At 38.8% G+C, this 16,232-nt stretch overlaps 1 protein-coding gene across 1 annotated transcript in view; it reads left to right on the forward strand.

Annotated features, from left to right (window-relative positions):
• Positions 1–3,419: 3,419 nt before the first annotated feature.
• Positions 3,420–16,232, forward strand: part of DDX43 (DEAD-box helicase 43) — a gene marked incomplete at both ends in the record, with an annotated part of 18,423 nt that continues 5,610 nt past the window's right edge. Inside the window, 12 exons of the mRNA XM_080341399.1 lie at positions 3,420–3,741; positions 4,470–4,525; positions 4,898–5,030; positions 6,370–6,477; positions 7,231–7,312; positions 8,990–9,146; positions 9,225–9,343; positions 9,612–9,722; positions 11,080–11,221; positions 13,711–13,811; positions 14,591–14,678; positions 15,115–15,206. Coding sequence (XP_080197525.1) covers positions 3,420–3,741; positions 4,470–4,525; positions 4,898–5,030; positions 6,370–6,477; positions 7,231–7,312; positions 8,990–9,146; positions 9,225–9,343; positions 9,612–9,722; positions 11,080–11,221; positions 13,711–13,811; positions 14,591–14,678; positions 15,115–15,206 — 1,511 coding nt within the window. The remainder of the gene's footprint in view (positions 3,742–4,469; positions 4,526–4,897; positions 5,031–6,369; positions 6,478–7,230; positions 7,313–8,989; positions 9,147–9,224; positions 9,344–9,611; positions 9,723–11,079; positions 11,222–13,710; positions 13,812–14,590; positions 14,679–15,114; positions 15,207–16,232) is intronic.

Raw genomic sequence — 16,232 nt, forward strand, 5'->3', positions numbered from 1 at the left:
TAGTTTTGATTATTATTATTATTTGTTTAAAAATTTGTATTTGGTCCTGGCTTATATGATCTATACTTTTTATTTAAATATTAATATAGTGTTTTAGCCTAGGGTTCAAGATTGCAAAGATCATACACTTTCATTCACAGTGCCCACAGTTGTTTCATGTTTTTGAGATAATCCTACTTAGAGTGACTGCTCTCATTCTAGTATGGTGATGAGTAATTCACCTGCTCTTCTGTGACGAGTCAAATCATACTGAATTGCTGATGTATAGTAGAACATCTGATGTACAGCAGTATTTCTGGATTGGGACCTGCAGTCCTTACTCAAGCAAAAATTCTAAGGAATTCATTCAGTCTGTGGAATTCAGGATTTTTTCTTGAATCGGGAGCTCAGATTCAAATCCTTATTTTGTTGGGCATCTGTTTAAAGTGAAAATGGTAATATTCCAGTTATTTCCTGAGGAAACTAATACTTAGCTGAATTTACCCATGTCACATTGACTATATAAAAAATAACGCACAAAGTATTGATGTAAAAAGGGAAGAAGGGACATTTTTAAAAAAGCACAGAGAAAAGAACAATAATCAGAAAAGATGAGTAAGCAGGAAAATAAAACATAACAGCAAATGAACGAAAAAAGTGTTTAAACACCTGAGGCTAAATTCATCCTTGGATGGCTTCACTGACTTCAATGAGTTCACTGCCCAACTGGGTGAAGTTCAGCCTCCGTTGGGATGATCAGGCTCAGTTCCACCCACCTTAAAGGAACTGAACCCACCTATACCAGAAATGAACTTGCCTCTCTGGGACAACTTTTATCCTGACTCATATGTCATGCAATCCTTTTGGATTCATTAGGTTTGAATGAAATACAGGTCAGAAAAGAATTTGCCCCAGATACTTCTGCTTCACTTTTTTTTTTTTCCAAGTGTGTTAATCGACTTAATTCAAATGGATTACAACATCACACAAAGTGCTGTCACTGTCTTAAAAAGGTTAATTGGTTTTTGAAATAAGAATTGTCCCCTGCAGTGTCAGTGGAAGCATGTAATATTTTCTTGTTCATTCACCTAGATGCAAATGTGGCCATTCATTCAGGTGTGGCCACACATAAGTCAATTCCAGACGTATCCAATATCATCTGCTATTGGAAGTATTTTTTACTACTTTGAAAGAAAAAAAGCCAGTTTCCTAACAGGCTTAGAAAGCACGAAGGCTGCTTTCACTGACACTGCGACGACATTAGCCAGTACATTACAATGTTAATTGTAACTTCTTGACAAAGTTGAATCCATATTGTTGTTAATAAAAATGATTTGAAAAGTACAATGCTTACTGGTTTTTTTTTTCCCTTGTATAAATGTTTGTATAGTACATATCAGGCAAAAAAAAAAAAATTAACTTGCTCATTGTTTTCCTTTTGAAGTTTTGTATTTTTTTAATTAAATGGACCCAAACACCACGAAGGAAGTTTGCTAGAATAAAACATGCACAAACTAATCTGATATGTTTGGTTTCTGGTAACTGTTTACAGCAGAGTTCACTGAAACTTCAGATGTTTCAGTACTTCTACGAAAATTAATTTGGAAGTTATTATTACCTCCCCTGTTAGATAAACAGGAATTGATTCAGGATCGGCAACCAGGGGAATGTGTGAGGAGCAGGATTCCTAAGTGAAGGCCCATCTGCTACCTCACTTTAACTTGAAGCCTAGGTGAAGCCCTTTTCTCCGTGCTTAATCGTGAAAGTTGCTCTAGAATGCTACTGCACCAAACCTACAGCCTTCTTTCTTCACCGTGCTCTTCCTGCAGTCCTGCTGAAGATAAGGTTTAGTATTTGAGTGTAAAGTACCAAATAAAGAGAGACTGCCCTTGTGGTGAAGTTACTGCCTCCTTGGAGGCTGCAAAATCAGAGCAAAGCATTTCCTTGTATAGGTGACCCCTTACCTCTGTGATGAACATAATCCTAGATATTAAAATATAGAGATGTGTCTCCAGAAAGGCATATTTTTTGTTCCAGCCATTTGTACCCACAGGCTATGTGAACAGTGCAAAGCTCTGCCTAAAAATAAACACAGGACAAGAAAAAAGGCAAACGTATGCTTACTCTTGCGTTAAACCAGGACATCTTGCTTAAGGTGTACACAGAGGCAGTAGAGAAGGGTGAGAAGGCAGCACTGTGAAGTTTTTACTGTTTTGCTACCCTGCAGGTCACAACGGCCCAGCACAGGCAGCAATGTGCATCCATACAGGCACACACATAAATGTTCACTGCTTACCTCTGTGCAATAGGAGTACAGGACTGTGCATAAAAGGCAAATTTAAATGGTCATTTAAAAGATTTTGAACATAATTGATTGAAGGGGAAGTGGGTGATGTTAGTTTTTTCTCAGGGTTTGTTTGGGTTTTTTTTCACTATCTTTTCATTGTGACAGTGACCGAGCACTGGCACAGGTTGCCCAGGGAGGCCATGGGGTCTCTGCCCTTGGGAGATATTCAGAGGCCTCCTGGACACAGTGCTGGGCAACGGGCTCTTGGCATCCCTGCTTGAGCAGGGGCTTGGACAAGCATGGATTGTCAGTCTCTTCTCCCAAGCAGCAAGAGATAAGACAAAAGGAAATGGCCTCAAGTTGCGCCAGGGGAGGTTTAGATTGGATATTAGGAAAAACCTCTTCACGGAAAGGGTTGTCAGGCACTGGAACAGGCTGCCCAGGGAAGTGGTGGAGTCACCATCCCTGGAGGTGTTCAAAAGGTGTTTAAGCTGTTAGGGACATGGCTTTGTGCTAGAGTTAGTTTACAGTTGGACCCGATGATCTGGAGTGTCTTTTCCAGCCAAAATGATTCTATGATTCAGTGCCCTCTGGCAGTCCCTTCAGCTCACCCATTCTTCATTCCTTTCCTACTACTGTATCAGCTTTAGTATATTCAACCATAGTAATTAAATCATCATGAAAGCTTAATTTGAGATTAAACATTGAGACTTCCGTAAAACATTCAGACCAGCACGTATCAGCAAGATGCAGACACCGAGCAGACTTACCCCGTGCCACCCTCACCCCCCGCTGCCCGAGGCTGCCCGCTTGTCGGGGCTTCCCACGCCTCCAGAACCAAGTTCTTGCCCCCACCCTGTCCTAGAACACCGCCTCCTCCTGCTCCTCCGTGGAGCCCACGCAGGGCTGCCTCGACGCCGGCGGAGGAGAAGGGAGAAAGGCGGAGCCCGCTCCCCAGCGCTCTTACAGCCACCGCGCCGGAGCGCAGCCCCCGCTCAGCCTCGGGAACGGCCATAGGTTCTCCCACCCCCGAGCGCCCTCTCCGAACTAGCCAATCACTGCTTAGAGAGCGTCCCGCCCTGGCCAATCAGCGCGCCGCTAGCGTAAGGCGCGCCAAGGTTCCTCCGCATGTGCCGCGCGCGCGGCAGCCGTTATGTCTGACTGGGAGAGCGGCAGCGATGAGGACAGCGGCGGTGGTGTCGGCGCCGGGCGTGTGTGGCAGCCGCCGGCGAGCCCTCCGCAGGACTGCGCCTCCATCGAGAGCAGCGGGGAACGAAAGAGCATGGAGTGGCGGCGGGAGGCGGCGGTGGCCGGTCTCGGAAGGGAGGAGTGGGAGCCTCGAGGCGCTGAAGGCTCCCGCGGCCTGAGGGAGGCAGCGCGGCAGCGACCGCCCCGAGCCGCCACCGGCCAAACGCGGGACGCTGGGGCGCCCCTCTGCTTCCACCTCGATAACGCTCTGGTCGGTGCTCTTATAGGTAATAACGGCTGTACCCCACCCACGGGTGCTTGGCCTGCTGAGGGGCGCGGGTGAGGGAGGAGGAAAGAATCCAGTGTGGAGAGACTGTTCATGCGCCCACCCTTCCTGTGTGCCCTGAGGAGCTGCAGCGCTGCCCCAGGCCCTGCAAGGGCCCCAGCCCCTTCTGACCGCCTCACATCTTTGGCAGGGTGCTGGCTGAAGTGTGGAGTGCTCCCATTGCCAGGGCAGCTGAACTTTTCCTCCCCAAAGTGGTCAGGCTGACATCTGTCTGTTGTGGCCGGGCCGCTGTAAGTGGGCTGAAGACCCACTGCAGTCAGGTGGAGGAAGGGTGGCTCTCTCTTGAGCTGGTTTTGCTGCTCCATCTCTTCAACTGTGGCGCTGCCCCCTGTGTGCACCTTGTGTTTGGTTAATTGCCAAGAAAGTTACCTGCATTTTCCAATAGTTTGGTGTCACAAATTCTTTTATTTGTGGCTGCATGCGCTGATATGGATCACAGAACGTTAGGGATTGGAAGGGACCTCCAAAGATCATCTAGTCCAATCCCCCCACTGGAGCAGGAACCCTTAGATGATGTTACACAGGAAGACGTCCAGGTGGGTTTTAAATGTCTCCAGAGAAGACAGATTTCAGGTTTTGCTCACAACCAAAATACTTACAGTTACCAGGTGTGGTTTTTGACAGTTTGGCCCAAATCTCTGTAATACCAGTAGTATATCTTTGTCACAGGTCGGGGCGGAACTAAAATAAGAGAACTTGAGGATTCTTCAGGTGCCAGGATAAAGGTAACATGTGCTGTGTGTCATCTAGGCCTGGACACTCTTGGCAAGATACTTGGTTTTGCTTCCATGTAAACCAGAGTTACTGCAGCAAGCTGGTGTTGCAAGAGCTGTAATAATTATACTCTCTTACAAGAACTGGTAAAAAGGAAGTGGAGTTGAGGGTGCAACTTGCATGCTGTATGAAAGTAGGAAAAGCTTACTGATTTTTTTTTTTTCCTAAAGTATGCATTTATTTCCATTTAATTTAGAATTTATCCTGGGAAGATAAGTTAAAACTCAGGAAAAAAAAAATCAAATATTGTTTTCAGGATGCATTCTTAAATAATGTTTATCTTTGCAATATTAAAAAAACTCAGTAAGGTTTTATGAACACAGGTTATAAAAGGACCGTATGAAGCTGAAGTAAAGATTTTTGGCAGTGTTGCTGTGCAAAACAAAGCCAAGATATTGATTGATGACACTGTTACAAGATCTGGACAAAACTATGTTGGAGGCGGGACTGAGAGAGGTAAGAAAAGCTGGTTTTGACACAGGGAACCTATGGATTGTCTTTCCATGTATTTGGTAGTTTGCTGGAGTGTTTTTATGTTGTTACTGTTTTACCAATATGAATTAAATTTCCCATTGTTCTTGGACAATGGCATAGCACCTTAAAACAGAAATATCTAAACATCTTCCTTTCTGAGCTTGGAACTGTTGCCCCCCTCAAACTGAATAGTTTGGGTTGGAAGGGACCTTAAAGATCTTGTCCAACCCCCCTGCCATGGGCAGGTACACCTTCCACTAGACCAGGTTGCTCAAAGCCCCATCCAGCCTGGCCTCGAACACTTCTATGAAAATCTGTTCCAGTGTGGTATCAACAATTTTAATGAATGCACAATGTTATACTAATTGCTTTCTTATATTATCAATCTTATTCCCCCAAAATACAATTTTAGCTTATAGTCTAAGTTTTAATGTAGTACCTGTGCAATATTTATAAATGTAGTCTATAGAGCAAATGTACTAATTATAGCATGGGTGATGCTGACTTCTTACTACTTTCATGGGAAGTTAGCATTTGAGATTTCATGTTGTACATCATGCTTCACTTTAGTAGGCTTTATTGTGTTAACTTTGTCTGTTACATGGATATGTAACTAATGATTGTATGTTGAGATGCTGCTTATGTTGTTGGTATTTGTCTTGGATATGCTTCCAGTGACTTTTTGCACAGGCAAACAACATCCATAGTTGTCGATCTGAGGCACTGATGAGGAAGAAGGGATCTGAGAGTTGTCTTCCAGTGTTAGAATAAGGAATGGAGTACTAGTGAATTTTGATTTTAGAAGTGCCCCAGCAAGTGGATGAATATGGTCCAAGAGGCTAGAAATAGTTCACACTTCCTTAGTCTGTCTGTGTCTTCACTGTGTTTCCTGCTTTTCCACTAATACATAATTATTTTGCCATTTCTACCTTTCTCAGGAAGTTTTAACCTCATTTAATGGTGACATTGGATCCTTTAGAAGTTAACATTGCTCTTGTAACTGTTATAAATAAAGCTGTATGCATATCATCTACTGGGTTCACAAGTTTTTGAAAAACCTGCTGCACTGCCAGCCTTATTTATAGCCTTAAGTAGCTAAAGACGTTGAATGCTTCTTTTTTATCAGAACTGGATTTGTACAGGTTTCACTGATGTTTTGGGCTAAAACCTAGGAAAGAATTTTCTATTTAAATGCTTCATGTATATTCAAAACCACATAAGAGGCCTTACAAGAGAAAAAGGGCGGGGGGGGTGAGGGGGCCTCTCCTCCACCCTCCAACAGATTCCATGAAACAGCAGCATTTTGGTACTATTTCTGCAGGAAAAAGCTTGGACATGATCAAGACTGAAACTAACCGAAACAAAATGGTGATTGACTGGGCCTCTCTTCGTGAAAACAAAGCTAAATATGAAGCTATGAAGTGGGCAGGTTAGTTTTACAGTTTTTATTGTATGGTACTTATTGTTTTGTGTGGTAAATCTGTTGAATGCTTAAAAACTTTTAATTTTTGCTTTGAGATGACTGAGTCTTTGAGTGTTGCAATTAGTTAAGTATTTTCAGTGAAGTGACCATGTCAGCATTTGTTAGCACAGTCATGGAGGACACCATGGTAGCTGCATGAAGACTTACAATACCAATTGAGTAGTAAGTTCCACTTCACTCTTTGAAAATACTGTTGTTTTGTATGTGGTCACAGCAAAAATCTGAGAATTGTTAAATATTACACTATATATTTTACCCCATTTCACCAAAACCAAGACCTAGCATGATTTTTCAGGATTTTTGAGGATACTCAAAATATAAGCCCTACCTCAAAAATAAGCCCTAGTTACAGTTAATTTTAAAAGTCAATTTAAATAGTGTCCAGGCAGCTATACATGTAAAAAAAGTAAGCATCTTTTGGAGCAAAAATTAATACTGACCCCATCTTATTTTCAGGGAAACAGTAGAAATTACTTTAGAACTTCAAATGTGGGGTAGTGGTTCTTGCACAGATATTAAGTGTTTGTCTCAATTTTAATCTTTTACACGAACAACAATATTCCTCCACTGTTTTTGACTAGTCTCCTAGTAAAAGGCACTGTTTGGGGTTTGGGATTTCCATCGTAAGCTTTAGCAGACTTATCCTGAATCTGTAGCATTTCTTACTGACTTAGGTTTACTTTTTTCTGATTGCTGAAGACTTGCCTCCAATTGAGAAAAACTTCTATAGAGAATCCTTGAGGACTGCATCTATGTCACAAGAAGAAGTGCAGCTATGGCGGTAAGATCATTTATATAGGCAGTCATCTCCTTGGCAAATATCACTACTAAGGTATAAAACCCAGAAAATCGGAGATGAAATATTGAGACAGAAACGTTAATGTTAGTGTCTTGTAGTAACTTAGATCTTCTTGTGAATTAAACAATAGCTAATATATGAGATGTTATTAGTTGCTTGGAAAACTAACTTTAGGGATTAACTGCTTCTGGAGAAGTGTTTGATCTAGTTAACTTTCAGAAGAGAAAAAAAAATCAAGACAGTTCATTGGCTTTTGGCTGTTTCTTTGCATTTCATGAGACAGCATGTTCACGTTTTCTAGATTCTTCCAAATATTAGTGGTCACATGTTGAATATGTCTTGACTGCCATTTTTTTTCCCATGTATTTTAGTCAAATACCATCTTCAAAACAAATTTCAACTTCTATTGCTGTTGTCTTCCTGTCTGTCTAGCTATCTTGTCTTTACAAGGACATCCTTGTGAGTACACACCTCAGTTAACGGCATCCTTTCATTTTGGTCCAGCAGTCTATATCACTACTCTGCAAGAAAAGCAAATTACCTGTTTCAAGTGATTCTGTTCAGGCCCTGGTAGCAGTTTCAACCCTTTTCGGTAGTTCTAATGAAACTGATGAACATTCTTGAGGTGTTACCTTTTACTACTTTTCTTTTTGCATGGTGTCTGTGTTTTCTGCTGCCTGCCCACCAAAAAAAACTTGCCACAGTAAGCACAGCATGGAATTGACACCTGTTTCCTTGAAGTATATGTGCATGTTATTGTTAGAGCTAGTCAAGAGCAACAGAACATTGTTCTGTAGGTTCAGAACATGCATTGAGGGTGATAAAGGAATGTTTTTCCTTTTTCATCTAATCTGCTTTAAGGAAAAAAGGCAGTAATTGAAAAAAAAAAAATGTAAACATGAGGAGAGGTTGAATTACCCATTCTTTTCCTAGCCCACACCCTGCTTGAAGAAAACCTATTTGCTGAAGGGAATCTTCAGAAGAGTACCGGACTAGAATCAAGATAAACTACTAATGCATATTAATACCTCTGAATTGGGGGGAGCATCAGGATCTCAGTTTTTAATATAGCTTCTTGTGTGCGTTGTTGTGGTTTGGGTTTTGTTTGTTTCTTTTGGGAGGTATTTTGGTTGGTTTGGGTTTTTTGTTTGCGCTTTTTTTTTTTTCTGAGCTTCTTGCTGACTGGTTAATTTTTTCTAAACTGTTCTATATGTATTTTCTAGAGCATCCAGAGAGCTACTCTGAAAATATTTTTGGAAGGCTTTTGTCAGAATATAGGGATCTGACAAAAACGCCCAATCCATTCCTATGAGTTCTAGGTTTTCTTTATGTTTAAAAACTTGACGTAATTATTTAATTTGTAATATAGTATAATTGAAGTCTGATGTGACAGGACTGCAGTTCATGTTAATATCCATATATATCTTCAAATTAGTCATTCTTAAGAAAGAATGGTAATTGATGCTTTCAGGACAATTGTTTCTATAGCAAAGTTTTCTTAAAAGTTAGAATAGTTCTAAGTCTCATTTGCAAACCTGAACTTGGTTTTTGTTCTTCCAGAAGCTTAAAAAAAAAAAAAAGTCGGGAAGGCAGTATTTTGTGTTAGCTCTACTTTTTCAGGTAATGAGACTTTAAAGTAATTGTACTTCTTCTATACAGGAAAGAAAATAATAATATAATTTGTGATGACTTAAAAGAAGGTGAAAAGCGCTGCATTCCCAATCCTGTTTGTAAATTTGAAGATGTCTTTGAGCATTATCCTGATATTATGGCTAATATAAGAAAAGTTGGTTTTCAGAAGCCTACACCAATTCAGGTACTTATTCAATTTTGATGACTCTTTAACCAAAGCTTAAGAGAAAAGTACATTTAAGTATTTGCTGTTTTGTGTCAGTCCCAGGCATGGCCAATTATACTACAAGGAATTGACCTTATTGGCATCGCACAGACTGGTACCGGGAAAACATTAGCGTACTTAATGCCTGGATTCATTCATTTGACTTCACAGCCAACGTAAGGACTGCTCACATGTCTGATTTGTTTAGGTAATTCTCCCCCACCCCCATGTGATGGTTTTCTAGTAAAGAAGATAATAAACCATAAATTGGAAAAAAAAAAAAAAGAATTAAACCTGGTGGGATATGTACCAAATTTGTCACCATAGATTCCGTTAGGAGCAGTGTACTGAGGAAGTCTAGAACAGTATAAAAATATCTGAAGTCAGATGTGATGGACTTTGCCTAGTCTCATGTACCCACATTCTAAAGATGCTTTATTGCAGATCCAGAGATCAGCGTGGGGGACCAGGAATGTTAGTCCTTGCTCCCACTCGAGAACTGGCACTTCAAGTAGAGACAGAGTGTTCAAAGTACTCATACAGAGGAATTAAAAGGTAATCTTACTGCTTACTTGCTTTTTAAGTATTTTTTTCCTACCACTTGTGGCTTAATTCACCTACTAAAATAATTGCATTTGCGAAGAGGGGAGGGGAAGGTTGTAAAATTTTCACAGTTTTTAGAATTCCTGTTTTGACTGCTCTTATGGTGGAGATCCATTTCTTATGTAGCTGGAGTTCTATGTGTTGTAGCTTAGTCTGTTGCTTCTTGTCCTTCCGTGTGGACAGCTGAGAAGAGTCTGACTGTGTCTTCTTGGCACCTTGTAGACAGCAATAAGATCTCCCTGAGCCTTGTCCACTTCACGCTGAACAAGCCTGGTTACCAGTTCCTCACATCATGCACTCCATCCTCTTGACCATCTCAGTTGATGCTCCAGTGTGGGATATGTCTGTCTTGTAATAGAGATGAGGGGTAAAAAAAACCCCAGATATTATGCTTGAGGTGTGGTCTCACAAGGACTGAATAAAGGGGAATAATGAGTTCTCTCACCCTGCTGGCTACCTACTCCATAGTACACAGCTGGATTTCTTTTCTGTGGGGTTACACTGCTGAATAATGTTCAGTTTCTTGCCCACCCAAGTCTTTTCTGCAAAGCCATCTTCTGGCATGTTTGCCCTCAGCCATGTGGTAATTCCATCTGCATTCTTCTTAAATTTCATGGGGTTCTTGTCAGCCCATTTCTCTAGCTTCTGAGTAAGAGCCTGGCCCTCTAGTGTATCAACTACTCCCCCAATTTGGTTTCATGTATGCTCAGAGTGCAGGTCTTCATTTAAGGTATTAATTATTACAAACAGACATTACTGTGCTCCAAAACTTACTTTTAGGGCTCTGTGGTAACTGCACAGCATTGAGAATTAGTCTTGTAGTCATCAAATACTGAAATGCATGTTCTGTTTCCTGCCCCAAAATACTAAGGACTTTAACGGAGTGTGTTCAGTTTGTGTGTAAGTCTAACACCTTATCGAATGAGTTGATGGTTTTAACAGCAAAACATCTGAATTTGTTGGTACTGTTTAGAAAACCATGTATCCGTTCATATGTTAATCTATTTTTTTGGTGCGAGTATTTTCAGAACAACCTAAAACATGCTCGTGGCTTAATAGCTATCGTCCTTTCATGATTACGTTCACTGCAGTTTCAGCAGCAAGCTATTGCTGAATTGTTGAGAGAGTATTATTCTGTGTTAAGTCCATTATTTACTGTGATACTGTCAGTTACACTTACTATATTCCTTCCTCTTGGTAATACCAGATGATACTTTTTAAAATGAAGCAACATGGTGGCGTTTATTTGAAAAAGATTGACTTTAGTTGAACTTTAATATACTGCTTCTGTAAAACATTTTTTTTTCAGTATTTGTATATATGGTGGTGGGGACCGAAAAGGACAGATAGACGTGGTTACCAAAGGTGTGGATATTGTTATTGCTACTCCTGGCAGACTGAATGATCTTCAAATGAACAACTTCATAAATTTGAAGAGCATAACATACTTGGCAAGTAGCTGATATGGAATGACTAATACACCAGTTGGGAAATGGTTGACTTAGTGGGAACTTAAGCTTTAATTAAGTTGTCTTTACATTTTTAAAGTCTTAATTACAATACATCTTAACACTGAGATTTATGTTGGAGGGATGGTTCATACTTGCTGTAACTATATTCTAGATATGGAATAGTCCCTAGAAAATAAAATAGGCTTTTAGCACAGGAAGCATTTTAAAAATTCTAAATTGTTATCTCATATAAATAAGTTTGCTGTTTTAAAGTTAATTTTGTCAGGATCAGTTATTAATGGATGAAATGCCTTTCCTAAGTTGATTTTTCGTTTTCTTTTAAAGGTTACCAGTGACTCAAGTTCTTATTAGAACTTGTGTAGAGTTGCAAGCACTTAGATAATTAAACGTTTGAGTGGCTTTCTTTTGATCTCAGTGGGAAAACAGCCAACTAATCATTATGAAACCTTATGTCTTCATTCTTGCTTTTTGCTGTGCTGGACATTTTAAACTGTTGCTATTTTGTAAAATACTTTCATATATTCAAATTATTTCTGAATTATCTGTTTAACTGGTGACTTGTTGCCCAGTTTGACAATTTGGCCTGCTTTCCCTCCCTTATCTCCAGCCTCACTCCCCTCTAAGGGTTAAACACTCATTATGCTGTTACAAGTTTGCTCTGGTTCTAGTAGTAGTTGTGAGCTTACTGGCAAGGCCACTAGTGTTGTAGTATCATTAGAAATTTTGCCATCTGGAAAAAAATATTGGAAAACAGGGAAGTAGACTCATGTAGAAGAGTAACATATAGTTGCTCAAAGTACTTCCAGGGTCAGAGACTGAAGTGCAATTGTGGGTTTAAAACCAACAACAACAAAGCACCTCCATTAGAGTTAGTTATATTTGAATATACACTGTAGACAAGGTGAATTGGAGGCAGAGAGTTTGTTGTCTTGCCTGACAGTGCCATCAAGTTAGTTGCAGTCTTGATTCAGATTTTTAGGAACATGTTTATTCAAGATAGGCTGCTGGTTTTCATTATTTCAGAAAAAAAGAGTGGGAAATTCTGTCATATATGGCCGTTTGATTGTTTACAATACAAGTCATTTGAAGATTGCTTTCTGTTTTGCTGTGTTCAGTGTAAATCAGTATTCAGTTGTCAGCAATCTGAGTGCTTTTTTTGTTTTTTTGACCATATGCTCATGTATCAGAAGTAAGGAAATTGGACTTGTGTATGAATAATTGGGAAGCATTTAGGGCAAAGAGTATACTAAAAAAAAGTATGTAAATCATGAAGTAGAATATAGATTGGACAAGTCCTTTTACTTTTAAAATTAAAAAAAAAAAAAAAATTGTGTAAAACTTACCAATAACTGATTTAAAACAGAAGAAGGAAAATAATATTCACCTGAAGAACTGGCTTGTGAGAATTTCTTGCTAAGTAGTAGAACTGAAATGAATAATATTTACAAACAGGTAAATATATGTATGTAACAAGAAACTGGGAGGGAGATTTAACCTACAAACCAGGACCTGGCTGTGAAGCTCTTGGAAAAAAATATTGCTAATATTTATGTTATATCCATTACAGCCTTTATTCCTTATTAAGCAGCTGTCAGAAATAAGGAAAGTAAACTTCAGCTACTCTGAGCCATCTAAGACACATACTTACATGCTCTCTTCTCCCTTTCCAGCTAAGTACCAGTGTGCTTGATAGCTTAGAAAGTTTCTGTTGCTGATAGAGGTGTAGTAGCCAACACTGTATTTAAAATCAGTGATGTTTCAGCCTTACTGTTGTATTAGAATCCAAGTAGTTAATGAAATTTCCAAAACATTCACAAGTGTGCTTGCATATTAAAAAAAAAAATCAATTCCAAACAGTTGTAGTCAGGCCTTCAGCTCACTTGTTCACTTCTGGCTTTTTTACCAGATGAAATAAGTTTGAGCTCTGGGAGTTCTGCAGTCTCCTATTGTCAGCAAAAGTGTACAGTCTGTCTTTTTTCCTCTAATGAAGAACTAAATTGATAACTGGTATTTTGGTCTTGTATGAGATCTCTAACAAGGTAGAAATGAGATTTCTCCTTGAAATGACAAAAAAATCTACTGTTGAAAGTGTGTTGTGCAGGGTCGTGTCCCCCCCAGGTTTTGTTGCTTTTGTTTTGTTGTTTTGTTGTTTGGTTTTTTTAATTCTGTGCTTAGGTTTAGGCACCAACGAAATTATTGTTCAAACAAACAGTTGTTTCTTCTTCATTGTCTTTAAATTCTCTTAAAGGTGCCATGGATTTTCTTGTTCTGTCTGCAAATGTTATTACTAAATGAAAAAGCTTCAAGGAAATTGAAGAGGTGAAATAGAAGTTCAACAGGTTTTGCAATACACTATGGAGTACATTCTGCAATTAAAATTGTTACTATTAAAGTGGTCTACTATGTAATGTCTTGCTGAAACCCTTATCTAAGGAACTAGACACAACAAATAACCTTGTTCTGAGCAGGTTTTAGATGAGGCTGACAGAATGCTGGATATGGGATTTGAACCTCAGATAATGAAGATCCTACTAGATGTGCGGCCTGACAGACAAACTGTTATGACAAGGTATGTGAACGTAATACTGCCCAGTACTAGAAAACTGGAAGTGTAAGGTTATTGAAAACTAAACTTCAAAACAAATGTGTCAGTTTTACTAAGATTTTTACTAGCCTAGATGGGAATGACATCAGTTTTCTTTCTGACTCTGTCTAGTCAGTCCTAATGAGTCATTCAAGAATTTTATTTTCATTTCTTACCCCCTTTGTGATGTTTTACATCAACAGTAAAAAGAACTGAGTTCTTACCAAAAAGGAAGGTGTCCTGGGAGTGCTAGAATTTGCCATATTAACTTGAAATTCTGACTTCCACCTCTGTCTGGGACCCAAATGTGTATCCTAACCTTCTGATCAATATCTGTGCTAGTCTGTACCTCGATTAATTTTGAAATTATGCAGCTTTTGGGATCTTAAAAATAGGATATCCCACCAATAATTTTTGTTACTGTGTTTTGCATTGGAGCCATCATTTTAGAGATAAACAGAGATTAGAAGCTTGCTTATTAGGTATCACTGAACTACTAAACTCACTGCTGGCTTCATCAAAAGTCTCCATAACTGTTACCTGCACTTTTAACCTAGAAAGTTATCGTAAAAGCTTGAGTGCTGTTTACTAATAACTTCTTAAGATTATTCCTAAATATTATATAAGCTCACTACGGCTATTGCTTACTCAAGTGTTTCACTGGTGTATAAGAAATAAAAGAAGAATGTGATGAAATTAATGGATTGGAGAAGGTTTTGCACTCTGTTCTCACACATTTGTTTTCCTCTTCACTTCCTGTTCAGTGCTACTTGGCCTGATGGTGTTCGTCGCCTAGCAAAATCCTATCTGAAAAATCCTATGATTGTTTATGTTGGCACTCTTGACTTAGCAGTAAGTTGTTCTGTTCAGGGTTGGGTTTGGTTTGGTTTTGTTTTTTCTTTTCTTTTATTTGGGAGAAGAAACTGCAGTTAAACCAGAAAATATTTTGCTTGTAACTATGGGTAAGTAAATACACGTAACTTTAAAATCAATCTAAACTTTAAAAAACCAGCTCTGTATTGTTCTTTTAAAACTTCATTAAAAGTTTAGAAAGAACTAAAATTTAAAAAAAAATAGGAAATCTTTGTATTATTTTTCTGTAACAAGGTGACATTGAAGTTTGAATTTTGTACTTCACAGTGCCACATATTCTTTCCTGAACTGTTTCTGTGGCCTTCACTTCTCTTCAGCAAGTTCTTGTTCCTTAGTTACTTTTGCTTCTGAAGGTCTTTCTAATGCATACAGGTGCTTGTCTGCAACTGTGTTTCTGAACTGCTGTTTTCCAAAGGGACTGGAAGCTCTACTAAAACTCCTGGAGGGCACTTGTCTAGAGCAGGGAGTATATGTTAGAACTGTCTTTAAAGTCCAAACCTCTAAGATGTAAATGTAGTTGCATACTTGTGCAGCTATGTGTAGTTGGCTTCAGTACTAGCAGAATTTACAGAAATAGTCGTTCTTCCAAGATCTCAGAATCCTGGTCCAGAGATTGCTTGGAGTTTGGTTATTAAATTATTAAATTTTCCTTGTTGGTTTCACTTTTTTAGTGATGAGGAATAAGAAAACTTCGTATCTAATATACTTCTAGTAGAAATAGGGGAAAATATACTTTTCATCTGTTCCATTCAGAACTATGTTTTTGTCGAAGGGCATTACTTGTCAAAGACAGAAGATCAGAATTTGAAAAACATCAACTGCTATTGTAAACTCTTTTGTCTAATGGATTCACCTCTTTTTATAGGCACTTTTCTTAACTGAAGAGGTGACCTCTGGGGCAGCGGGAGGGTTCCCATGTGGATAGAGAATCTTTTGATGTACTTGGTTGATTTTTCAATCCTTGCCACAAGATTATGATGCAATGCCATGAGAACATCTAGACAATACTACTTATGTGGTATACCTTAGATATTCTGTGACAACCTTCCAATATAATGAAGTTTTTATTAACAAACTGTTATTGGAAGAACTGGACAGAACTGATTGTTTCAAGTAGATTATGGAATCTTTAAAAGCTTGTCTTTCAAGTAAGACTGGCATTGTTCCAACTTACTCTGGATGAACATAAAATATACGCAAATTAAACTACTTCAGTCTGGTTTTCACTAATATTAGGTATAATGATTTCACCTGACTAGTCTGCTAATCTGTACCCTCTAAATCTCTGCAAGTGTATGATTTGGCAAATTGCTAGAAGATATTCTTTTGCTATTCTCCTAAATCAACTAGGAAACAACAAATACATCTGCATTGTTTGAACTCCAGACTGATATATATTTTGGTTTTAATATAGTTTTTCATGGTATCATATTACTATTTTTTGTAATATTGTAATATGGAAATTAATAGAAAAAAATATTATTCTAATTTGTTTCTACTTAAAATCCCTTTGTGTTGTTCAACAGGCAGTAA

Source organism: Nesoenas mayeri (genome assembly GCF_963082525.1).
Source record: "Nesoenas mayeri genome assembly, chromosome: 3".
In the NCBI taxonomy this organism is placed as follows: Eukaryota; Metazoa; Chordata; class Aves; order Columbiformes; family Columbidae; genus Nesoenas; species Nesoenas mayeri.